The sequence below is a fragment of the Neophocaena asiaeorientalis genome, unplaced genomic scaffold (assembly GCF_003031525.2).
Source record: "Neophocaena asiaeorientalis asiaeorientalis breed wild unplaced genomic scaffold, Neophocaena_asiaeorientalis_V1.1 scaffold604, whole genome shotgun sequence".
Lineage (NCBI taxonomy): Eukaryota > Metazoa > Chordata > Mammalia > Artiodactyla > Phocoenidae > Neophocaena > Neophocaena asiaeorientalis.
This window is the reverse complement of record NW_020172000.1, coordinates 1088763-1115626: the sequence shown is the minus strand read 5'-3', so window position 1 is coordinate 1115626 and position 26864 is coordinate 1088763. Positions and strand designations below refer to the sequence as shown.

The 26864-nt window shown below is 44.0% G+C and overlaps 1 protein-coding gene across 1 annotated transcript in view; it reads right to left on the bottom strand.

Annotated features, from left to right (window-relative positions):
- Positions 1-26864, bottom strand: part of AMOT (angiomotin) — a 59236-nt gene that overhangs the window by 24467 nt on the left and 7905 nt on the right. The window contains exons 2-8 of the mRNA XM_024749219.1: positions 26122-26199; positions 19589-19737; positions 16881-17814; positions 10188-10692; positions 5293-5437; positions 4376-4468; positions 1706-1851 (exon numbers count right to left, since the gene is read on the bottom strand). Coding sequence (XP_024604987.1) covers positions 1706-1851; positions 4376-4468; positions 5293-5437; positions 10188-10692; positions 16881-17752 — 1761 coding nt within the window. The 5' untranslated portion in view covers positions 17753-17814; positions 19589-19737; positions 26122-26199. The remainder of the gene's footprint in view (positions 1-1705; positions 1852-4375; positions 4469-5292; positions 5438-10187; positions 10693-16880; positions 17815-19588; positions 19738-26121; positions 26200-26864) is intronic.

Sequence of the window (26864 nt, the reverse complement as noted above, 5' to 3'; positions counted from 1 at the left end):
AAATTAAAAGATGCAGAGGTTACTAAATCTGAACAGGCGCCCACATTTTCTTTTTGGGAGTGGAACCAAAGGATGATTCAGACAGGGAGACAGGCAGCAGGGTCTAGGGAATGAAGAGTCATGAGATTCCAGTTTTATTCCTGGCTCTGCCCAAGACTTGCCATGTGACCACGAGCAAACTACTCAGCGGGTCTCTCAGTTTTCCCTTCTCTAAAAGAATACAGTCTTATCCCTGTCCTGTAATTTACTCTGTCATTTCCTTGCAAAAAGGGAAAAGAAGGGAATATATGAGGTATGGCGAAGGGCTGGCTAAAGGGTGTGCTAAGCTCTTAAGACCTGGACACCAAGCATGTACAAGTATCCCTCATTTTCAATAAAGCAACTTGGCAGTATTTCTGATCTAGACAACTGATGAAGCAGAACATCAGCCTGACTTTATACAACCTGAAGTTTAACAATTAAGCAATTCAGGTTAAAGGACATCATAGGTTAGATGGCATCACCTACTAGAAAATCATGCCCACAATATAGCTCCAACAAGTGTGTTAACACCCACGAAAGAAATCAAAGGATATCCGTAAGTCGGGAGATCTTTAAGAACTAGACATTCTTACTAAGGGAGAGGAAGCAGGCAATGAATGAGAGTAGGAAAGATACCTCACCTGCAATAGCCAGAATGCTCAAGGTTTGGTCACTAAACACTTTTCTGTAATCTCAAGTTTATAAAGAGTTCAGCTTCTTATAATGGAGGCTATTTTTTTCTTTTAAAACAATTCCAATTTTAGAAGAGACAAGTCAGTGAGATGTGAAATTTTCTTTACCAAGTTACATTTTAGCATCATTTTTTTGCTGGAATATACCCATTCCCTGAAGTGCAAAACATCTAAGACCTAGTAGTACTCCAATACAATGACAACTGACATCCAAGATTAATGAATGACAGGCCAGCAGCAAAGTTCCCTCTATTTCATATAAGCACAGCTTAGTGTTGCAATTGAGTAACATCTACATTGAGAGTAATCAGATACATATTAATCAGATGCTTAGTAGTTTGGGGGCCCTTGCATTTGTCAAGGAAAGGCTCCATCCTTGCACACAAATAACTGAGAACTTCACCCTACCACATACCTACATTCCAGAACCTAGCCAGTAAGAGCCAGGGCAGAGCTCTTGGCCTACCATAAACTGTAAATGGTCCTTGGATCCCATCCTGTGCCAGGCACCCCAAGATTGCTTCTATTCAAAAATCAATCTGCAAAATAAATCCAACAAGAGGCATAGCCCTCAAGATTCATTTTTTTGCCTGAGAGGACCAACTTCCCACTGAGCATGGGGAGACAAGGACCATTCTGATTTCAACATCCTTGGAGTACCTTAAAAGTGTGTGTGTGTGTGTATGTATGTATACATACACACACGTGTAATTTTTTTTTGATTAGCTTATTATATGAATGAGCGAATGAAAATTTATCCTCGACCTTGGTGACTTTCTAATCTGGAGCAAAAAGAAGGAACTTGAAGAGAAGAAAAAACAAATCAAAGTCTACTCACATCAGCACAGTTATAACTAGAAGTAGCAGATGGCACCTTCCTGTTGGGGGATGATGCAGCTGCCAGTTCGCCAAAGTGGGGGGCCCCCAGTGCCCTTGGTTCCCCAGCTCTTCTACCCTTAGGCTCATATGCTACCCGAGGAAACTACACATACCTCTTCCTCCAGCTTTACCACCTTGGCCTGGGCGTTGCTCAGGGCCTGGTCTCGGATTTCAATGTGTCGCCTTTGGTCCTCGTTGGTAGAACGGGCAGTGGCCAGCTCCGCTTCCAGTTTCTCCTTCTCCCGTTGGCTCTCCTTATCTATCAGGACATGAAATATCAATACTGCCATTCCAGAGCTAGCTCAAAACCTTACCTGAGCAAAACTGACAATAATCCCCATTACTAGACGCTCTAGTGTTCTCACACACAGCCACAAGAACCAGGACACCAAGATCTGGACTCTTATCACTGGCTCTACCACTAACTTGCTGTATAAATTCGGAAGTCACTTAACAATGGTGGTTGTGCAGAAGCAGTGAGAAAGTAGATGTAAAAAGTGTTGTGGAAGGTATTATACAAAGAAGAATATACACACATACACATACACACACACACACACACACACATATGTCAGAAGAACAGGTAGGCTTGTCTCCTCAATTTTATTTCTCAGTCTTGTCTTGGCCAATGAGCAATTGAGCCTCCACAAATTTTCCCCATTGTTTCCTCATGACAGTATATTAAATTGATATAAAAATGGTATTTCGTAAAATGCATAAAACCTTTACTCACTAACATGATTTTCTAACTGAGGTCAATCCATGATCACATTGTAGCTACAGATGACCATGACACATGTAGTTATGCCTCATGCCTTTCTAGGTCCCTCCCCTTTTAACTAGGACAGACCTCATACCAGAAACTCAAATGAGAGGTTTTGATTCTCATTGGGAGGTAGAGTGCCCTTCCTCTCAAGACATTGATATATAAGTTTGTAGGAAAGACTTTAATAGGACAGCCTCACCTTCCTTCCCACTCTGACTTTACATATCTATTCAGATGTACCTTGGGAAGAAATAAACATTTGTTGAATACTTATTGCATACCGAGTATTGTACTAAGTTAATCCTCAGAACAACCATACACGGCAGGTGTTGTATTATTCTCTTCTCCATCGTGCATATGAGAAAACAGAGCCTCTGAGGGCTTGAGTAACTTGTACCAGGTCCCACAATTGGAGAGTAAGTAGTGGAGCCCACACTTAAGGCCAGGTTGTTCTAAGCCTTTTATACTGTACCACACGGCCTTCTCCTAGGATTGCATTGGTCTGGCCTCTCTAGGGGGCCTTTTCAAGAGGGCTTTCTTGGCTCTTGACACACTTCCAATCCTGTGGCGCCCTGTTGACGCCCAAAGGCAAAAGAAATTAAAGTCATGTCCTCTTCCCTGCCTACTAGGTAGAGTCCACTTTTCCCTTCTAGAACCATTTGACAGTCTTTCACCCTGCTGTGAATACAATTTGACCTACTAAATTACCACATTTTATAAACCAGCAGCAGAACTCCTAGGACACCTGAAATACCATCTCCATGCAGGGAGAAGTGTGAAGTAGCAGATCCAGGGCCAAGAATCCATACATTGTCTGTTTTGTTTTATGCTGGGAGGCTGCCACCCTCTCCACCAGTGAAGTAGCTTCCGAGGTAACTGTGACACTGCAAAAGCAACTTCACAACAATTTACACTAAACACTGATGACACCAGAAAAACTACATTCCTTTCTCTAAGACATACTGACAGAGGAACAGGAGGCTCAGGGAAATGAGGAAGAAAAAAAAAGCCCTAGTTCTAAAGCCAAAGCACAAGAGAACAACCCAGGAAGGGAGGGAGATATTGTTAAGTGAAGAGCAAACAAATTGTAAAAGCTGACTGGAAGCCGCATGGAATGACTTGAAAGGGTCATGTGGAGGCCCAGCAAAGATGGGGCCTGACAAGTCCCCACCAAGCACCCTCCAGCTGGGAACCACACTGGTGGAGGCTAGGGGTAGGGGATACCAACTATGGGCATCTGCAGGAGTCAGGGTAGATCATCTGTTTTCCCCGAAATTCACTCTCCCTATGGACTCAATCCACTGTGTAGTTTTTATTGCTGGTTTTACTGTGGCAATTGGAAAGAATGAGGCATTGTCTAGCTGGGTGGAGTCCATTAGGGACCCGATAAAGAAGAAGATTAATTCATTGTCAGGGTCCTAGGAGTATTTCCAGACAAAGGAAACACTATTAGGAGGAAGACATAGTTCTGCCCTCCCCCACACCCTCCAACTCCACACCAGAGTCACTAGTTGAGGCCTTAGCAGCGGTCTCCCTACAGCTACCCTTGCAATCCCCCAACATGGAATGATATGATACAATACAGGGTGTTTAAGGGAGCCCCAGGTACAAGTTGGGTATTCTAAGCACTAATCATTAATCCTGCATGTTAATCCCATCTCTTCCAGAGCCAACACATGCAGCCTTCAATGATAAATCCCTTCAATATTAAGGAACCCCAAGTTTATCAAGGTCCTTTTCAGCTAGCATGACAAAAAGCAGGGATTCCAAGGGGCTTCTCTGTTTCAATACAGAAGGAGTTATGTTGATGTGACTAGATGTTGCAGCAAGCAGCCTTCTTGGCCGGAAGGAAAAGAACACAATCTCCCAACTTCATGCTTGAACAGGAAAAAGAATCCTTAGATGACATTCACTCTGCCCTGGCTGTTCTAGAAGGCTAAATAGAACTGTGTAACCTTTTCATACACCTCACTCCCACCCACATATTAATACCTGCTGCTGAAGCTTTCAGACTTACTTTTTGCAAAGAGCTGAGAGATGGTTTTTCTGGTATCTTCTGACCCCTCATATTCCTTCTCTGCAAGCTGCTTGTTGGCCGTCTCTAGACGCTCTGTGGAATTTGGAGACAATCAACAGGGCCCTAAGGACAAACTTCCAAGCACATGCTATTTGCCCTCTAAACAGTGATCTTGGGCAAAACAAGCCTGTCTCTTCTTGTTACACAAGAAGGGGTGACACAGATATAGGTTTGCAAATGTGGATCCCAAAACCATACTAGACCATGACAGGGAAGGAGGAGGTGAGTACTTTAATACTTTCACTCCTCACTGACAAAACCTTAGTGCGGATTTCTAAATTCCAACCAAGGAATCCATCCCTGAATATATGATAGCTTTCATTCACCAGGAAAAAAAATCATCAAAGTTATTACAAAATCTTTAAACCTGGAAAGGAAGAGAGGTAATACAGACTATGGGGACAGGCCAAGTGGGTCCAGGAGACCCGGGAGGGATACTGTCTGATTCACACATCAGTTCATCCCACTTTGATTAAGAAAGCTTAGGACCAGACACTATTGTAGTCACGAAAACCTAGCCTGGTCTATGCTCTGCAATTTGCTGACTATCCTAGTGGGCTGGACAAGACCTAGAAGCCTCGCCATGTGTTCCTTAGCTTAGCCCTTCCCTTCACCATCCTTTTCTTTAAATTGAAGTATAGTTGATTTACAATGTTGTGTTAATTTCTGCTGCACAGCAAAGTGACTCAGTTATACATATTTATATATACATTCTTTTTTATATTCTTTTTCATATGGTTTATCACAGGATATTGAATATACTTCTCTATGCTATACAGTAGGACCTCGTTGTTTACAGTAGGACCTTATTGTTCCCTTCACCATCTTGACTGATGCTTCAGAAGTGATTCCCTCACCTCTCAGATCCCTGTTGAAGTCATGCATCCTTCGAATCTCGCCCTCAAGCTTGTTTCTCATGGCTTTCTCCAGGGCCTCTCTTTTGGAGGATGACTTCACAAGGTTCTCATATGCCTCTGAGACACGCTGAATTTCTGTCTCCACCTGAACAACAACAAAAATGAAAGATAGTGATGATGACAGGAAGTTGATGGGGAAGACGATCTGAAAACATATATGTAAATCCTTAATGACAACTTCTCCCAGGGCTTTACAGATGGCCAGGAGGCAAGCATACCACAGTCAGATGAGAAAAGTTTCCTGGAAGAATTTCTAAGTTCAACTTTGAGCTCAGTAATTAACTCACCAGGTCACGAGATTTCCTCAGGTTAAAAACAAATACATGTTTCTGCCTTCAGAGAAGGTGGTAAGAGAGGATAAATTTCATAAGTATAGTTATAAATGATTTTCCTTTCCAAATAAGAATTTCTTAATTTTGAAAATATTAATAATAATGTATATAGTTATTGCAGAGTGTTCAAAGGGCTTTCATATGTTTATTTCAATCCGGGATGATATTGGCCTACACAAGGGTACCTCTCCCCATTTTAGCAGAGAGAAGACTTCAACGGCCTTTTCTAGAGCAAGTCAGTGGGAGAGGTGAACCCTAAAAACCCGAAGCCTCAGCCTCATGTAGTTAGTTCAGTTCAATTTAACAAACATTTGCCAGGGGCCAAGTATTACAAGAACTCTTTAAAGCACTGTAGGGTGTGTAGATATGAATGAGGACATTATAACTGCCCTCAAGAAGCTTTCAGTCTAATCAAGTAAAAGAATATAGGGAAAGATACATTATTAAGAAAAGTAGGAGTAAAGTTATAAAGTGTAGGGGAGGAAGAGGTTATTCCTGCTTGGGGGTGAAGTGAGAGGAGAAGAATTTCAGGGAGGAGGTGGCATTTAGAGTCGGATCCTGAAAGCTGGGTCAGATTTCAATGAGCAGAGGTGAGGGGAAGGGTATTCTATTCTGAGTGAGCGAATGCATTCCCAGAATGACCAGTAGTCTCGTTTGGCTGGACGCTGTGGGGTACACAGGGGGAAGCTGGTAAGATCTGGCTGCAAAGACAGATTGGAGTCAGATCATAAAAGGGCTTTAATGCCAGGCATTTGGACTTTATCCCGTAGTCAGTGGGAAACCAGAACAGATTTTTTAACAGAAACTCACGATCAGAGTTGTTAACAGAAACTCATGATCAGAGTTGTGTTTTATGACACCCCAGCAAATCTTGTAAAAGGGAAACACACACACACACACACACACAAAACCTCAAAGAGAAGGTCCTGCCCTGAATCGGCCCAAATCTGGAAGAAAATAAGAAATTAGACTCCAGAGTCTTTCTGGAACCAGTAGAGTTTCATTGCACATATCACAACCACAGAGATATTTGCATATGATTTGTATAAGATAAGTAAACCTCATGGCCTATTAAGCAATTTTCAAATAAAATTTGACTCCTGCAACCATTCTGCATTCCTTCTCAGCTTTCCACTATCCTCCTTAACAAAGCTCAGGGTACTTTATGGGGAGAAATATCAGGCCCCCCGTGGGAGACTCGGAGAAAGGTGGGGTTACCAAACAACTTAGATTCCACCTGTCCCAGCTCCAAAATGATGCCTGAGGCAGGACTGCCTGCAAACAAATGAGGATTACACCACAGAAAAGAGCAGACTTGAGAGTGTTTTTCTCCTTGCAGATGGCACCAAGATAGCAGCACAGAAGGTGAAAACTGGTGAATGGCATTTAGAGACAAGATCTGCAAGGCCTGAGCCTGATAAAGCTTTTGCATGAAATTCAAGTGCTCAGTAGAGAAAATACACATTTCCATTTGAAAGAGCAGGCTTGGTATTGGGCAGCCTTTAGGGTACAAGGGTTTCCAGTGCCCCACAGAATGCCACACCTGGAAGGCAGTCCCCATTTTTTGTTTGTTTATGGTTTTTTATTGAATTATATTTGATGTACAATATTATGTTACAGGTGTACAGTATAGTGATTCCCAATTTTTAAAGGTTATACTCCATTTATAGTTACTATAAAATATTGGCTATATTCCCTGTGGTGTACAATATATCCTTGTAGCTTTTAAAAAATATTATTTATTTTATTTATTTTTGGCTGCTTTGGGTCTTCGTTGCTATGCGCGGCCTTCTCTAGTTGTGGCAAGCAGGGGCTACTCTTCTTTGCGGTGTGTGGGCTTCTCACTGCGGTGGCTTCTCTTGTTGCAGAGCATGGGCTCTAGGCACGCAGGCTTCAGTAGCTGTGGCTTGTGGGCTCTAGAGCGCAGGCTCAGTAGTTGTGGTGTGTGGGCTTAGTTGCTCCGCGGCATGTGGGATCTTCCCGGATCAGGGCTCGAACCCGTGTCCCCTGCGGTGGCAGGCGATTCTTAACCACTGCGCCACCAGGGAAGTCCTGTACCTTATTTTACACACAATAGTTTGTACTTCCTAATCCCCTGCCTCTATCTCTCCGCTCCCCCTTCCCCTCTCCCCACTCCTAACCCTAGTTTGTTCTCTATATCTTTGAGTCTGCTTCTTTTTTGTTATATTCACTAGTTTGTTTTGTTTTTTAGATTCCACATATAAGTGATAATGTACAGTATTTGTCTTTCTCTGTCTGACTGATTTCACTAAGCATAATGCCCTCCAAGTCCATCCATGTTGCTGCAAATGGCAAAGTTTCATTCTTTTTTATGGCTGAGTAGTATTCCTGTGTGTGTGTGTGTGTGTGTGTGTGTATACATACCACGTCTTCTTTATCCATTCATCTGTTGGTGGACAGTTAGGTGGCCTCCATATCTTGGCCATTGTAAACAATTTTGCTATGAACATTGGGATACACGTATCTTTTTGAATTCGTGTTTTTGTTTCTTGCGGATATATACCCAGGAGCGAAGTTGCTGGGTCATATGGTAGTTCTAGTTTTAGTTTTTTGAGAAACCTCCATACTGTTTTCCACGGTAGCGACACTAATTTACATTCCCACCAATAGTGTAAAAGGGTTCCCTTTTCTCCTCATCCTCGTGGAAGGCTGTCCCTTTACTCAAGCTGTTCAGAGGACTCTTTCAAGATGTTGTACCAATCCTTTCCCTACCCTCTTTGTAGATACTGTTCCCTCCAAAAGGGCAAGTTGTACATCTGTCAACAGGACCTTCCAGGAAAAGAAGTCACAAGAGGGCGTATCCATTGGTTTGGTCTGCGGGCAGGGGAGAGGGAGGATGGTGGTAGGTTTCCAGACTTATTCTGTCTACTTATTCCCCTCATGAGCCTCGGGCCTTCTTTTTTCTAGCACCAGCTGATATCTACCTTATTCTCTCCACTTTCCTTGTCCTCTTCTCCCCAACCTGTGCCTCTAATGCACTGCAGCACTGGGTCGGCCTTCACTTCTCCCAACACTCAAGCTGTCCCGATTATGCTTGGTTGAGGCATCTTTCCCCATACTGGGGAACAAAACAACAACCCAAATCCTATTCTGCTCCGCTTCCCTGCCACCCACCCTCCCCCTCAAAAAAAATTCACCATCCTCTGGCAAAGAGAGCCTGCAGAAGATCTGGGTCCATCATCCTTTGTTTACTGCATCAAAGGTGGGGTCAGGGCCACCATGAATAGAGAGTTTAGGGAGCGGTGTCAACTGTTAAACCTAATCAGCCAATGGGCCAGTCTGCTTCTAGTGTGTGAGTATAATTTATTTATTGTACCAATGTGATGGGGGGGCAGGTATGAGAGGAGGGAGAAAATTTGTAATTGTGGGCAAAGCTGGGAAGAAACATTTCTTACCCAACAACCCCCATCCAGACTTGGGAACACTGGGTAGGTGGTAAGCATTTTTTGCTACATAAAAATACTTAGCTGATAGTAAGCCCTCCTCTTCATTAGGACCCAGATCTGGTGTTTACATATTGTCAGCTTCATTCAGGCCCCTGAAATTTCCACTCCTGGGTGTCTTCTAAGGACAGAGTCGCTGAACAATACCAGGCAACATTCCTTCCCTCCTCCACCTTCACCCTCACCTCCCTGAACAGTCTGCATTGTCAGGAGATCAAACCACAGGAGCTCCACAATGACAAAAGCTGTAAAGAGGCTGCCAAAGGCATAACCCCATTCACCAACAGCCACTGGAAGCCAAGAGGTAAGGTTCCTAGCTTAGGGCACTCAAGAGCTAAAGTCCCAGCTGCGGTAGACTCAGGAGGGGCCCAGGAAAGAATGTGAACTTGGGACATACACTCCTTTTGCTACTTCCTCAGCCTAGGGCTGTCACCTGTCACCCAGCTGTGGTGCTATGCCCCTCCTGCCCCCCACACACACCAGAGAAAGAGAGCAGATGTTGAATTTGATCTGCAGGGAAGGACCAAAGCAAGAAGAGGGAAAAGGAAAGGGTGTTGAAAAAGGGTTACCGTGAGAACTGCCACTTGGAAAAGTACTCTAAGCCCTTTCCAGAACAAGACAGGGCAGGATCTAACTTCAGTGGTGAGATTTTTCTGGGAACTATGGGTTTATATTTAACATTCAAAATCAATATTTGGGAAAATATAATCAAAAGGAAAAGTCTTTATGCTGGCAGGTCCTTCACCTACACAGACCTCTCCAGTGTTCTTGACTTTCTGAAGCAGTTTCTCTGCCTTTCGTATTTCTCAAACACTCAATTAAGCTTTCTTGAGGGCTATGGTGTCTGCGAAATGTTACTTCTGCTAGAAAGACAGGCAGAACGCTTTTCCAAAGTTTGCTCCATCTATAACCTTGAAATATAAGAATCCTGAAGATGCGCCCATAAGTCATGCAGGGACCCACAAGTGGAGACTTTTACATCGATATTAAACCAATAAGATTTCAAAAAGACTCAAATATCCCCATAGGGGGGCCTCACCTTCTGCAGTCTCGCCACCTTCTCATAGCATCCTTCCAACTCCTGCCGCAAGTTCCGGTTCTCATCTGAGAGAATCTCAACCATCTGCTGGGCTCTGGAAACAATGGCAAAAGGGTCGGCTGGCATTGGCTGATACGAAGCAGACGACTGCTGAGCCCGAGGCATAGCTGAATAGGCTTCTCCTGGCTGCTGCTGCTGCTGCTGCTGGTGATGGTGGTGATGGTGTGGCGGCGGCGGCTGCGGCTGCTGCTGACTCAGGCCAGGCTGGGGGAGACGGTAATGATCCCCCTGGTGAGCCTGGTTAGCAAGGAAATGCTGCTGCGGCCTAGGCAGGTGAGCTGAGTGGTCTCCTTGGTTTGGGACCAAGGGGTGTTGGGCAGGAGATAATCTAGTGGACGGTGGAGACTGCAGCAAGGGTAAGGAACCCCCAGACGTGAGGGAAGAAGTAGGGCTGTGAGGCTGAGAGTTCCGGGCTGACAACGGCAATGAGATGTCCTGCGCTGGCCTGGAAAACATGGAGGGTGTGCTCAGGTTAAGATCCCTCTAAAGGCACTGGGGAGAGGGGCACAAGAAAGGGAGAAGACGAGGCTCCCAGGGCCCCCAGGCAGCTGAGAAATGAGGAGCAGGAAGGGTTAGACTACAGGGTCCTGTGAATACCTGACCGACAGAGGTGTGATCCCATGCAGGACGGAACCAGATGATCTCCAAGGTTGCTTTATGAAAATCTAAGCGATGCATCCTTGTACACTGGTTATTCAAGGGGAAGCATTTCAAATTCGTCTTCAACTAGGTAATTGTCACCTCAGGATTTTAAACTAACCCTTTGCTGGCATTCTATATGTGGCCCAGCACACAGAAAGAGTCACAGTTAGAAAGTTCGTTCCACTTGCGCAGAAGGAAACGGCAAACCGTCATCAAAACAACCCTTCATCGTGTTATCTGCAACTTTCTTGGATAATTCATATAGTCACAAAAAATTACTTGAGGATATATAGGTACTTATTACATTAGAGACACCAAATAATTATTGTTGATTACAGTTAATAATTGAATGATGCCTTTTAGCAGCAATAATCCCAAGATTTGGAGGGGATTACAGGCAACGCTACCATCCTATTTTTGACTTAACTGAATCACAAAATGTAAGGACTGGAAAGGCCATAAAGAAATCCTTTAGTTCAACTCTGTCATTGGACAGAGGGGGAAACTGAGGTACAGAGAGGGGAAGTGATCTGCCAAATATTACAGGGTGAGTTAGTGGCAGTTCCAGGGTAGAACCTAAGTCCCGTTTTCTGGTTCTTTCCACTCCTATAATGCAATGATTTCCACTGATGTTCAGATTCCCAGCCTATTGCTTATAGAAAGTTCTAGAAAGAGAACTTTGGTACGTGGTTTAATGTGACTCTTCCATTTTTGTACCTAATACTGGACTATCAGCCATTAAGGGAAACAATCAGAGTATGGAGATGGATCACTTCTACCATCACCATGACCAGGAAGAATATGTCGGTGTACACTGAAAACAAAAAAACTTGTTCACCCCCTAGCCCATGCCCAGCTACCCTCATATACTCCCACATCCTGTGGATGCCTGTCCTACAGTTGATATTTCTCAATCCAGGGAAGACAGATGGCTAAGAGCACAGGATTTGGATCCCAACAGAGTTTGGAGACCTTTCCTACTGCTTACTAGCTGTGTAACCTTGCTCAAGTTACTTCATCTGCATGAACCTATTTTGTTCCCGAGGTCACAAATGAATTACAAAAATACTGGACTCTTCTCAGTTTTGAGCTCCATAGGAATTACAAAGAGTCTCATATCTACCTCCCAATGAGAATGGTTGACCCTGTTAGTGATTTTACTTATGGGATATCCACTTAATCTTTGCACTAAATTGCATAAAATTTGTGGTGAAACTGGGACGCATCACCAGGAGCAATTAACTTTTAACAGGCATTCCAGATGCTAAAGCACATCCCTCCCACACACACTCCAGTTGTCATTACTGTTCATTTATCTCTCTCTACAAGAGATCCTCACTATGAGGGATTTTTACAGCTACAAAACCATTCCAAACACTTGCTCACAGATATCCAATAACCCAGATGTTCGCCAGAGCCCTCGAACCTGCTCAAGCCGAAGGTTGTCTCTCAGCCCCATCAATGTGTCTGGTGTACCCACATTCTTCCAATTTCACACATCTGTCACTATAAATAATTGTTGAATATTGAAGAGGGAAAAGTTTTTGTAGACAGAAGAATTTACATGGTTTTTATGATTACAACTGGAAAGTTGCTACCATACATAACCGTTATGTCGAAGAGCTCAAAGCACTCATTCAATCAAAAGCCTGGGAGCTGTTTATAAACTTATTTGGGGGAGAGTCTTTCTGCATTTTTCATGCTGTGGATCTTCAGTTTCCTCAGAGGTAAAATGGACTATGTGCTCTCCTTCCACTTCTACTAAGAGTTATTATAATTTATATATATCCCTAGAGTTAAAGCATGATGTCCTGGGATTTGCTGGGGCTTTTGTATATCTTGCGCAGAAAAGAGGGGCTTAAATTTCATGTTCTTCAATCCAGCTTTCAAATTTTAAGGGGTAAATGACCATATTAACCTTCAACCTCAGTGCCACGGTTTGGAAACCCAAGGCCCGGGAGGTGTTCTCTTTTAAAGACTGAATGCCCAGTTGTGAACTGGGCCTCCTTCCCACAGCTCCCCTGGGTCCCATCAGCCTCCCAGACCTCTCTCTCAAACAGACCAGCCACTGGCCTCCCTCCTGAAAGGCCCCTCCATGCCCTGGACAGAACATGGCCTCCCAGGGGCCTCGGGAAAGGAGAGACCACAAGGTCTCTGGGAGGAGGTCTCCAGGGTAGGATAAGCCCAGGATGGCAGTGGCCCCGGCCACGACTCTGGGCTCTGCCTAAAGATAAGTGGAGAAAAGGCAGCTGCCCCTTGGGTTGCCCAGGCTGGAAAAGGGAGCAGATTTCAGTGCACCGTGATGTTGGGAAAACCAACGCAGTCCGTCCCTGGCAGGTTTGCAAACACGAAGCAAGGTTTGGGCAGTCGCAAAAGGAGAGAAAGCCCTCCAGCCAACGAACTCCATCTGGACTCCGGCATCCGCCCACCATGAAAAAGTAGGACAGTATTAACACTCCTGTGAATTTCCCCCTGAGAGAAGGGGACTGAGGAATGACGGGAGTGGGAGCGAGCTGGGGGAATGTCAGAGGAAGCAAAACTACACTCAAGATTAAAAAATAATCAAAGTAATAGTAATAATAAAGGTGGCAGCTGGGTGAGCGGCACACTCCCCAGGTCCTTCCACTGCATAGCAGCAGGAATCTCTCCCCACTGACACATTAACCAGGAACAACAAGCCGCCTGTAGACCACCCAATCACATGATCCCATGGACGCCCTGACCTGCCTCCCTGCCCCTTCCCTCCCTTCATCCTTCTCCTTCCTAAGACAACCTGGGCCCCAGGTGCTCTGCGGAAAAGGAGACCTGACATATACGCAGGACAGAGGCCAGTGACCAAAATCAGCATCTCCTCAAAGCCAGGGGAAATCCCTCCCGGAGACAGCTTGTGAGGACACAAAGGGAAAGCAAAAGCAGATCCATTGAGCTGACACAGCAACTTCCACCCTGCCACCTCTCTGACTGGAGCCCCTGCCCTTCCCAGACACCCAGCCCCCCACCCCCCCCCCCCCAAAGCACACTATACACTCCTGGCCTACACGTGTGCAAGCCCGCACATGCACACTCTCACCAGAGCAGATGCCAACAGCCTGGAACCCAATTTATTCTCCCCACGGAAACTGTGCCTTTCCCAGGCTCTGTGATGGTTACTCTCTGAATCCTGGAGAGGGCTGCAAATTCCTGATTGTTTCTCTTGCACAACCAGCTCCACTCTGAGCTACAGAGTTAGGTCACCCTTAGATTCCACTAAAAAAGGATTTCAAGAAACCTCAGATCTGGGCATGATTTCAACAATTGAAAGGAGGTGGCTGCTTTACAAACAGAAAGGATTTAATTTTTAAAAGCAGTTGATAAATGTATAAACCCCGGATGCAGAAAAGGCTCAGCACTTAGAAAGACAAAGATTCAGAAAAGTTTTAATTCTTCAGATGGCTTGGCCTTGTTTCCCATCTGGAGTTCTGGGCATTCAGGATATTTATTTTTTAAGTGGGGAGGAGGGCATAGGGAAGATGAAGTAATAAAAAAAGACTGTTTATAACGTTTTGTTCATTTTAACAGTAAATCTCTAGCATCTCACCGCACCTCTAAAGGCCAACAAAGGTTTTTTGAACAATTTGTTCAAAGAGCTTACTCTGAATCTTGATCTGTAATTTGTGGATTAAGAACTAAGGATTTTGTCTTCTAATCGTTTGGTGCTAGCGGCAGTTACTTGGAAAGGTACTCACAAACTGTCCAGCTAGTTAAAGGAAATAAAGGAGGAAGAATGTGCCACCACCTAAAAGTGGTATACTTACGGAAAGCAATTCAAGGACCTCCCGTTGCCAGTAATTTGTCAATACGTGCCACCTCCTCACCCCAGGCTCTGCAAAAATTTTATTGCCAGAGTTTGTCTGCTGCAGACCCAAAGCTCACAAAGAGCATCTTCTGGTTAGGATTGTCTTAGGCTTGATTATTCTTTGAGCATATCAAGCACCCTATTCCTCTCCCATAGAGGAAAAAAAAAAACTGTTCCAGCAACCCTGTGTATTAAAATACCGCTCAAGAGAGGGTAATCAGCGTGGAATCTACTGCTTTGGGGAACAGAGCGAGAGAGCCACAGATAACATAGGAGGGAGGAGAAAATACAAATACCTTCCAGTTAAATATATGCAGCTAAGTTTCTCTGGTGGTTTAATCAGTATGGGGAGGAAAAAAAATCTCTCTTTGGGCTCCTTAATATTTTTTTAGGCAGATCAAAGGGCTTTTCTATCTAGCTTCAAACACTGTGGGAGTCATTTCAGATCACAAACAATGCTAGTGAATGAGTTCTGAAAATAGCTTTCCTGGGAAGGCGGGCCATGTGTTGAGCGGGGCTTGGATTCTGCTCCACACCCCAGCCAACACACTCCCCTCCCACAAGGCAATACACTTAACAGCCCACTCACATACAGGAGGGAGTCCCACACACTCTTCCATGCTGCTGAAAAGAGCAAAATAAAACCCCCCAGCTTCACTGCCATGTTGCTGGTTTGGATGGGTTTCCATTAAGCTAAGCAGTCCAATGGACCAACCCCTCCCTGGGTCTTCCATTTCGTTGGGCAGATGGGAATTGGGTTCTTGCTCATTTAAACCGGAAGGGCCCTGTCCATTACCCCATTTCCTGTTTCAAGCCACTTATCAGACATTAGGCTCCTGCCCTTTGAATGCTGCACAGAGGAGGTTGAAAAAGGTTAGGAAATCAGCCTGGGTTAAGGAATTAAAAAAATCCTAAACTGGCAAAGTTAGGGGTGGAGCCCAAAGTGAATTGCCTCTGGCTAAAAAACAGGGCCTAGAGGTGAAAAAAATGAAATACCAGGAAATGCCAGGTGCATTCTCTTACCTTCACCCTACTCCACCCACTGACTGCCTTCTTTCTTGAGTCACCCACTATACTTCAAGCCAAGAGACTCTTTCCCAAATGAGTACGAGGGGACAGGAGGCAAAAAGTTAGGCATCAAAGAGATCACAGGCCTCGTCTAGGGGCTGCCTATGGAAAAAAGCCACCCATAACTACCCATGGTAACAAGGCAGGAATACCACACATAACTGCCATCATTTTTGCCCAAGGTTGAAACCTTCCCTCTGTCCCATATGCTGAAATACTCCTGACTGGAGACATGGCCCCAACAGGAACAATGAACAGAATCATAGAATCCTAAGGTCCGGTTGATACAGCAATGAGTCAATCGGTCCCTGAATAATTCAGAAGTACATTTAGGAATTAATGAATATACAAAACAGTCCTCCTGAACTAATGGCAAGTTGTACAGAAGCCATGGGAATATTTTTCCTTCTGCATTTTTAGCATCTATATGATATGAGGTGAATTTGACTTAGATGTTTAAAAACGTCACCAGCAGCTAACAAACTCTCTACAGAAGAAAGATGAAGCAGTCCAGACTTCAGGAACTGCAAGGAAGTACACGGCAAGTCACATTCTGAACCTGCACGTATATAGTTCTCCCAACAATATCTGGATGTTTGTTTAGTGTCTGAGAAAATCATACAAATTCTGCAGAAAGATTTGTTTGCAAAAATTAGTGAAGAGAGCTTTGTGGAGGAGACTAAATGAAAGTGATAGGATATTCCAGACTCAAGCGCAAGATAATTTACTTCCCCTCAAAGAAGGGCTTAATAACTCACAAGAAGAGGAACACTGACTCTTCCTTCAATATCTGAGGAGACCGGACAGCGAAAAGCTGCTGAAATCAAGACTTGTGCTCCTGTTCAGCCACTAGGCAGCTGGGGCCATGCTCAACCTATAAAGTCAAGGGTATGTTAATACAGGGCTAGTGACTGCTGAAGAGGCTAGAAATTCAGGTTGGCAGGAAATTTGCTAAGCCAGGGGCCAGCCATGCACTGCAGAGTTTGTTATACCAAACACCTGCCCATTCCTTCCCTTAAGATTCCCAACACACAGCAGAAGCTGGTTGGGGATGAGGTCAGGGAATGACAGAAAGGGAACTCTCTTACCTGGCTGCTCCATACTCAGGGGGATGCTGATACCTCATCAGTTGCCCCTCTGTTCTCCCTGGCTGGTTCAGACGATGCTCACTATAGAAGTGCCCTGGCTCTTGGGGCTTGCACACTACAGATTGGGGTGGCATGCCCTTGAAGGGATACTCTGGTGGGGGGCCTCGGTGTTCCATGCCCTTCAGGCTATGCTGGCTGGGAGGTGGCCCTTGGGCCTTGTAGAATTCACTGGAACTTGTGGGATTCTTGTAGAGGTCATTGGGTTGTGGTGGGGAGAGGGGAGCGCTGGTAACAGGCGGATGAGCCTTAACTCCACTGGTGGCCAGTGACATCTGCATTAGTCGTTCACTCAAGGAGCGAACATGTCCTTGCTTAAGGTCTCTGAGTCCTTCATCCTGATGCATCTTTCCAGGATTGAGCCGCTGAACTGACGGGCGTCCCTCAGTCCTCATCTTCTGGTTGGTCACTCCAGTGACATAGAAGGCAGCTCCGACACTGGCATGCTGTTGGCCCCGAAAGTACTGGGACTGGACCTTGGCTTCCTCATAAGTCGGGAGTTCTTCATTATTCTGCATTCGAGGGGAAAGCTGCTTCTCCATGATGATGTTTTCTGACTGGATTTCCTGCCCCTGAGGTTCTTGTCGAGCAGCATGAGCCACAAGCTGTTGGTGGTGGTCTTGGGGACTCAACACATCATTCTGAGGGCCTGGGTTCCCACTGCCACTGGGGAAAGGAGGGCCGTTCCCTGTGGCTTGCTGGTGTATGGCAAGCAGGTTGCGATTCTCATTAGGATTGCCATAGCGGAGCTGCTCTTGTAGCAGACGCTGCAATACTGTGGTTCCTCCACTTGGCTGTTCTTCAGAATTTCTCATCTCTATTGCTGGTGGTGCCTTGTGAAGAGAGAGAGAAATTGGGCACCTGGGCTGCCCTTGACCTGGGAAGGGGAAACAGGAAGCTTAACATCCAGGTGATGGATAAATCAGTCCTCTAAAGGGGAAGAAAATGAGTATTTGGGGGTGAGGATTCCACTGCAGAGACAAAGTAGAGAACTGAATCTAGAATTAATCAGTTAATTGTTGGTGGCTTCTGGCTCTAACATTGACATGATGAGGAACTTGGAGGCATAAGAGCCCTCTGTTTCCTCTTTTACTTTTAGCCTGGGTTAAGTATTCAATCTTGACTTAACTCCTAAAAGCACTGGGGAAACGTGAAGCAGCCAAGTAGGGTGATCAGAGAGGGCAATTTTCCTAGGTCCTTACAAAGTTCATCTCTCTGTATTCTACTGAAATGAAAAATCCAACTCTTATGGTTGTGGCAGCGGGGGAAGGACCGTGAGGGAAATTACCCCATAGGCAGGATCTGTAAAGCAGTTCAGCATGTGGAGGGAGCTACAAAATGCCAAATAATAACTCAAATAAGTAAAAAGTGAAGAGAGCTTGGCTTGCACCAGATAGAAATGATCTCTGCTTGATGCAAATCTTTTTCTCTGATCTCATAAAACTCTGAAACATATCTTTTTTTTTTTAAATCCTTTTTGTATTGTCCATTTTGGATACTCCTTGGCTTAGTAAGAGAAGGGCTTGGGAGAATTGTTATTGACAAAGTTTCTCTTTCAGCCATCCAGAAATAGTCATTGAGAATTTGTTGTTGTTGTTGGGTAGGAGGAGCTTAAAGGGGAAGCCCTCTTTATTTGAAGTGTGCCACTGACAGCATTTAGAAATTGAAAAACTAAGAGGTCATCCTTCTGGAAAGGGTATGATTACCATATCCCTTCCCCCACCCCAATTCTTCTTAGGGAAATAATATGGGTTGAGTGAAACGGATATCAGTAGTAAAGACAACTTAAAACTCAAATTCTAATCATGCTGTGGGTTTACAGGTTAACCTAAGCAATTGATTCCTCTTTTCTTGGCTTCTGTTTTCCCACCTGAAAAATGGTAGTAGGTGACCTCTCTCTTCTCTCTCTCTCTGCACAGCATAGTCTATGCAAATTCATTAGAGGCTCATAAAATCTTTGGACAGAATCTGTCATGTTAAGTCCTGCAATTCAATACTAACATTCAGTTGTGAAACTTTCACTTCAAGGATCTTAAGTAGTGTTGGAGAATGGACATGATGTCACACAAAAAGTCACAATTAGGTCAACATAACCAGCCTCGGGTTCCTAGATGAGAACTTTGGAGTCCTGGCTCCCAGGCCCTGACTTCTATGATTTGAAATAGTCTCCAGTCTCTCTGGAAACATGACCCCTTTTCCTTTAGTCTTGCAGGGAGTGACCCAGAAGATGCGTGTGGTAGATGGAAAAAGGTCATCCCCCCTCCTTTTGCACTTCTTGCATGATTACTGCTACCTGGTTTCTAATTGTTCTGTTGAGCAGTTTCACCCCACAGTTAACCTTCCAAAGGCCCCTTTTAAATCCCATTCATCATATTTTGGGGGGAAGTACGCACCAAGGGGCTGAGCAACCTGCCCTTAAGTCCACTTTCCCTCTCTCGCAGTGACCCTCTGGGACTCCTGTACTTAAACTGTCAGACTGCGATTTTCTATTAGGCTGACAGGTATAACATATAAATTTCTGCTGGTGCCTGAAACTGGAAAGATGACTAGAAAACTACTTCTCTTCTCTCCAAAAAATAGAAATGGGAGCATGTATGGTTCAAACAAAATCACTTAGAAACCCTTCCCCAAAGGCAGGGAAATATCCATACCTATTTCTGCTTTCTTTTAGGCTTAAAGCCTTGCTCAGGATAGGGAATTCTTGCTTATGAGCAGCTCCAGAAACCGCAACGGCAGATTCCCTCTCCCCTAACACTCAGGTTCAGGGTAAGCGCCGCCAAGAGTCCAACCAGTGGTCACTCTGAAATGGTCAGGAAGGGGAGGGAGGGAGAAATAAAAACGTCGTTTCTATTTTGCCACCAATGGCCAACAGTTAACCAAACCAGTCCTTCCAAGGGGATGACTTTACCCGCCGTGTGCTTGCCTTTTATGTGAGTGGCAGAGTCCATTTCCACAAGGACAAAAAGAAACCTCACTCTCCAGCGGCTGTGTTCAGGGGTTCGTCCAGTCTCCAGGGGATGGAAATGTTCAGGATTGCTCTGCTCTAGCCTCACAGCCCCCAGGAGCAGCTGCTTCCATTCTGACTTGGAATGGTAGGTGACAACAAAAGCTATAACTACTGTCACCTTTTGGGTGCAACATTTAAACTGCTATCAGTAGCAGGAAAGGTAAGTGAGACTCACTGGCCCACATCCCAGAAGGGAAGGCAGTTATCAAAAGGTAGATTTTAGACAAAAAAAGAACACTCGGTGAAGCTCCTGATTTAACTGCTACAGCCTCAGGGGGGCGGAAGAAAACCCAAGCTTCTTTTCAACCAAGTCATTAAGTACTTCTTGCATCCTGGCTATTCCACACATTTTCCAGCCTTGTGCTAAACACAATGAGGGTTACAAAGGACGCACAACACATAGTTCCTGCCCTCACAGAGCTTACAATCTGATCAATGGCCCATCCATTCTTACTGGAGTAGCAAAAGTGATTGCCCTTCTCCACACATAGCAGCAACTCTTCTCCAAGAAGATGCCTCAACTTGCTTTCTCAGCACTTCCACTGCCCCAGTATCTCCACAAAAGGAAACTACTGGACTCACATTATAGAGACTAGATGCAAACGCCCACCAGATATGGATCTGACATAGTCCTCATTTCGAATTACTCCTTTGACCCTCAGAAAAGCCCTGCAGGTCCAACCAAAATGGTTATGAAACTGAAGGGTTTGTGTTTAGGTGAGAGGCACATGTTCTACATTCCTATTTTCTTCCCTGGCCTAGCCATGACTCACTCATATCACTTAAAGGAAAGCCTTTAATCCACACCAGGGACACCATTTGAGGAGCAAAGCAATGCAAAGGAAGCACACAAGCATCCCTGTATTTTGGGAGCATGTCCAAAACATCCAAGTTTAAAAAAGAAAATCCACAAAACCACACAGTGATTAATTTAACATTATTTCCTTGCAATGTTGCCAAAGATAAAATGAACAGATATACAGTGAACAAACATGGAAATTTGTCTTTCCATCTTGTTTCGGTCCAACGTATAATCACAAGCAAAAGCAAAATCACCTCCAATATGCAAGGTAATTATTCTTGGGTGTCTCCCCTAATTTCAAAACAGAGGAACAACTTCTAATTGGAATCAAAGCTGGGCTATTAACAGAGCTATGGTAAATAACCGCTGTGCTTCTATTGTCCAATTTTGAACAAAACAGTTGTCTTTTTTTTTTTCTTCAACTGAAACACGCAGAAAACAGCCCAAGGCTTTTAAACTTGAGCCCCTGGTGAGAAACCACTACAATTCTTTTCCAGTACTATTTAGATTCTTCATGCTGATTTTGACTGGCTTGCTCCTGGCACCCAGCTCCTCACCAAGAAAACTTTACATATCCAAAATCTTACTCTCTTCCTTTAATTTTGTCCCCTCTCCTCCATATCCTTTTCAAAACCCAAACCACTTTATGTCAACCGGACACAGATTGTCCCTCCCCACCACCCCACCCCCTGGCCTTTTTTGTTTCTGTTTAAAAGAGGAAAAGAAATCCGTCTAAGAAAAAAGCTTTGCTGATTCCTCTCCAGTTTACTGATTTTTTTTTCTTAAAGAACTTATGTTCATCTACATGATAAGAGTCACATAAGAAGGGGAACACTACTCCATTTATTTATTAGAGAAAGGAAAGGAAAAGATTCCTTGTCTCATGCGCAAGAATTAAAATAGTTATGAACTCTGCAACCTTTAATCTGCCCACAGCTTTAATCATGCCACTGCCAGGGGTCTGACATCATCTTCAATCAATAAAATAACCTTGTTTCCCCTGGACAAACAGACTATCCCTGAGGATACTTGATAGGGGAAGAAAGGATATCCATGGTTCTCTCTTTAAAAATGCAATTGGAATCTATATATTCAACTCTTTTGTAACAACAACAGGGCAGCAAGGCCAAGCTAAATTCTTACTCCATTTGCAGTCATCGGCCACTCCCAGTATACCTGAGGGGCCGAGCCAAAATGAAACACATTAGTGAGAGCCCAGATATTTCCCAAGCCAAGACCCAGAAAATCAACATTACAAGGTGGGCAGGGCAGACCGAATTCCTACCCTTCAATTAATTTTGAAATCTGCCTATAAGATCTTCTTTCTATCCCTTCTACCTCCTCCTCCTATTCTGCCCCCACCCCTCACTCCACCAACCAGGATAAAGAATATAAGTCTAGGAAACCTGTTTCTCTGCTAAATCTTGGTCAACTTGTTTCATACCATTTTACTTCCAGCTAAATGGAAAGAAGCCAGTTCAAAGTTTTCCCTATACCTACGTGCACGTATTTGTGCATAAAACACACACACAGCCTCCACCCACACACACACACCCACACACACCCACACTCACACACAACCTCCCACACAAAAATGCAAAACAGCCCACTGAATTCTCTCATGTCCTCTCATGTTGGTCCATATTGTGGCCTGAAGTGTACTAGAGAACTGCTTTCCCAAGAGTCTTGCAATGCAAGATACTAACTGCTTCCTTTGGGAGGTAAGAAACAATGGTCCCTTTGCAGGTTATCCCTAAACTTTCACTGGGTAATGGGCAGGCAGTATAAATGCCATGGTTAAAAGCCTGGGTCTAGAGTCACACTGCCCAAGTCCGAATCCTGGATCTATGACTTACTAACTGACTTCGTACATGTCTCTTGATCTTCCTAAGTCTCAATTTCATCATCTGCAAAATAGGGCTAACGGTGCTCATACCTCAAAGGGTTGTTATAAAGATTAAGGGAAGTAATCTATGTAAAGTGCTAAGCTCAGAGCCTGATACATAGTAAAGGCTCAATAAATATTATCTATGAATATTATTTTTTCAAAGGGGTCTTTTTCTAGAAGGGTACAGCAATTTTATGAAGTAAGGGTTTTTTCTTTTAAACCCTTTATTTGCAACTCAGTCTTTTGTGCAGGTGTCCTTAGATAAGTGAAGGCTAGAAGTAGAAAGACTCTTGGGAGACCATCTAGTGCTTCAACCCTCTCTATAGATGAAGCTGCTAGAGCTTAAAAGTGGTCAGAGCCAGGACCAGAGTGCAGGTTTTATTACTTCTAGGGTAATAGCACTTCCACTACAATATATTATCTAGCATATTAGCTCGTACATAGAAGATGCTTAATAAATATTAATTAAATTGAATTGACTCTGGTTTTAACAGATTATAAACCTGGCTTAATGCTACCTTCAATTTTCCAATTCCATTGTAAGTAAAATGTTAAAGGCAGGAGGGAAAATTCAAAAATGTAAGAGGAAGGCGTTTAGCCAGAAGTATGGCAGAAGGACCCTGCAAAATCTCTCCTCTTTAGGCTATGATATGCAGGTAGGTTGGAGAGCAACAGGAATCTCCACTGATCAATGTTTCCCGGACCCTGTTCTAGGTCTTGTCAACATCATACCAACTTGGCACTTACTGTTATTTAAGTTCAGCGCTAGCTTAAGAACAGGCTTTGAGTTGGCCCCACCTCTTTGCTCCTATCTCTACTTCTATCTAGATTAGGTTGGAAAATTATTTTAAGAACCACAGTAAGCCCTTGGCATTTCCAAATCTTGGACCAGTGTCAGTTATCTGTTTCACAGATAACTCAAGGCGTGGTCAATTTGGTAGTTTTACTCTTCTGAACTCTAAAACAATTAGCTTGAACATGGTAATAGGCAACAAAGGTGATTAACCCTGAAGTGTACATGAGCAGTGAAACACTGAGTAACAAGGAGAATCCTGTTGCCACCACCCCTCCACCTCCCTCCACGAACACCCATTCCAAGGGAGGAACAGATCACACCATAATGTCCTATTTCTTCTTGCCTCAGAAGAAGTATAAACAGTCCATGAAATCAGATTGAGCATAAACCAAGAAAAGTTTAAGAATATACCTACAAGCTGCCTGCTTTACCAATCTCCTGTCTTCACTGGCATACTACCCACTTTTATTTTTACTTTATTCTACAAGTAACATAAGGACAACATGCAAATATTGATAACAAAGAGAAAAAAACCCACTCATAATCCCAGCACCTCAACCCAAGCATTGTTAGCATTATAGAATATTTCCTTTAGTTTTTTCCTATGTGTTTTTGTATTTTTACAAAGCAGTGGAATATTAACGTACATATCATTTTGGGTCCTACATTTCACTTAGTCATCAGCACTTTCTCCATGCTGTGGCATAGACTTCTTAACAAACATTGTGTGTAACAGTCCATTAAACCAGTGTATCAAGATTCACCGACCCATTCTCCAATTATTAAGAGATTTAAATTGCTTTTCATTTTCTGCTAGTCTAAATCATGTTACAAAAACATCTTTGTGATTTAGCCTTTTTTTCAATATTCTGGATTGTTTCCTAATGATAGTATCCCGGAAGTGAAATTAATGGGTCAAGTAACATGAATGTTTTCAGACAACCCACTAAAAAAATAAATAAATAAAACTAACAAAACACCAAAGCCCCATGAAATCTCTCCATTTAATGAAAAGTTCTCCTGCTCCCATTTTTCCACCAGGGCAGAGCAGGACTCCTGGGAGGGAAAGAAGCCAAGAGGAGCAGTGTAGTATCCCAGTGGCTTGCGAAATGGCAGAGTGGAATGTGGGCTCCCCTGTGAATCCAGCTTGCATGCACTTGCCCCAAATTGCCACCCAGCCAAGAAGCTAATTAGTAAAAGCATCAGGTGGGTGAGAACAGGTTCATGGCCTGTAATGGCTGATATCATGTTTCATTTTTGCCCTTGGAAAGATCTGACAGTCAGCTCAAAGACATTCAGTTCTAGTGACCCAATGTGCTACATTCTGAGACTTCAATCTGTTAATTTTCAGAACCAATCTTCAATATATTTTAAAGGGTATTTTGCTGTATAGAACTAAGCATACATGACCCATGAGCCTGTGTGTGTACCTCTATTTTCAACCACGGTTAAAGAGGCACATTTAAGGTCAGCCTTGTTTAATATTATATGACTAAGTGGCACCTGTCTTACATGGTCAATGTGTTATAGACAGAGTTTTATTTGCAGATCCGACCATAAAAGTCATCCAGTCCTAAGGCAGGGGAGGCAACTGTCCAGAGATGCCCCTGGCTTAGCAAGAGCAGACACAACAAGCATTTCTTTCCTGGGCTGCTTTGTCAGAACTCTCAGAAGAGGGCAGTTCCGCTCTCCACCTTCTCCTTGAAGACTTTTCCCTAGTCCTTCTCCATCTTCCCCCTGCCCCCAGCTCTGCTCAATATGGAAATGTAATTCTCTCTTCTCGGTCTTCCTACTGGACTTTGGACACACATCTCTATCACAACATTTATCACCGTATTTTCCACAAACTTTATTGAGCACTTACTATAGCCAAGTACTGTATAGGCCCTAGGATGGATAAAAAAGAGAAATAAAACAGGGTCCTGTCCTCAAGGAGCTCCCAGTCAAGCAGAGGGGTCACAATCCAATGGGAAACCAGAGGTACGAGCAGATAGCTCAGGCAATGCAGAGGACCCTGCAAAAAAACTCTGGGCCACCTGAACAAAACTTCCTAGAGGAAAAAAACTCATGAACTGAGTAGGAGACATAGAATCTGATAACCAATGTTGGGGAAGCTGAAAGGGAGGAGTCAAAGATAGGTTGATATACATCTTTGGGAGTTATTAGCATATGGATAACAGCTAAGGTCAAAGAGTGGGCTGGATCATATAGAGTAGGAGCAGAACAGAATCAAGGATGAAGCTCGGGATAGACGCCTGAAAAAAAAGTGATCATTCAAGGGTCAGGTACTTTGCTAATGTGGGAGTGAGAGAGAAATTCCTTTATTTACACTGCATGGTTTTTCCCCCACATACCTTCAATCTAGACCTTGTAGTACACCGCTCCAGGGACAGAAGTCCCCAGTTAGAATGGAGAGAGAAAAAATGAAGTTAATTCTTGTCTTTTATGCTTCTAAGTACCCAGGTAGAAATCATTATAATAGGCTGAGCCAGAAATGGAAGTTGCAATCTTAGAGGGCATGGACTAGGTGCGTGATTTTCCTCTGTATCATTCCCAACACCTAAAATATCAACTGGTACATAAAGCGTGTTTAATAATTGCCTATAACTTTCCAAAGACTTTGCTAGAGGCAACAGAAAGAGAAGAAAAGGAATGAAAGACATAGAATAGCAATAACAATAATACTCTTACCTTAAGTTTCTCAGCCTTTCTTCTAAGGAGACAAGAGCTCTTTCACTTCTGTTATCTTATTTGTCCTTCTCTGCAGCTCTGTGAGGAAATAAAGGCCGATGTGATTAATTCCATTTTACAACCGGAGAAGCTTAAGTCCAGGACAGATAGCTCATGATAATTAATTTGACCAAGGTTTCACTGTGGCTTACTGGCGAGGCCAGGATCAGAACCCAGGTCTTGTGACTTGCTGCCCTGTGCTGGGTTACTAGACACAAACTTCTACAGAGCTGACTCTCCAATGATTAAAAGGACAGTTCACAGGAGAAATTCATTAGGAAAGCAAATTCCCTAGGGACTCCAACAGTCTCTCGAGCAAGCCAGTGCACTGCACCTGTAAGAAAATATCTAAGACATTTCCCCATACCAACACTAGAACGGCTGGATGTAATCATTCACAGTCGTGCTCCACTAACATAATTGGGAGCTCCCCGTTTTGTTGTACCCCTTTTGAAGGGAGCTCCATCTGCCTTCAGTCTGGTTTTTGTGTCTGCGTGGGGCTCAGGTGCTGATTGCAGGTGTGGCATCCAGCAGGTGCATGGACAGAAGCCAGCATTTCATATCTTCATACCAAAGGGCCTGAGTCACTCCCCAAAGGCAGCTGCCCCTCCTCCCTCTGACTTGCAAGCCCCAGGAACCTGTCTTGACTGAGTTGCCACTGCAAAACTAAATCTAGACCCTGACTTCTCAGGAAAGGGTAGGGT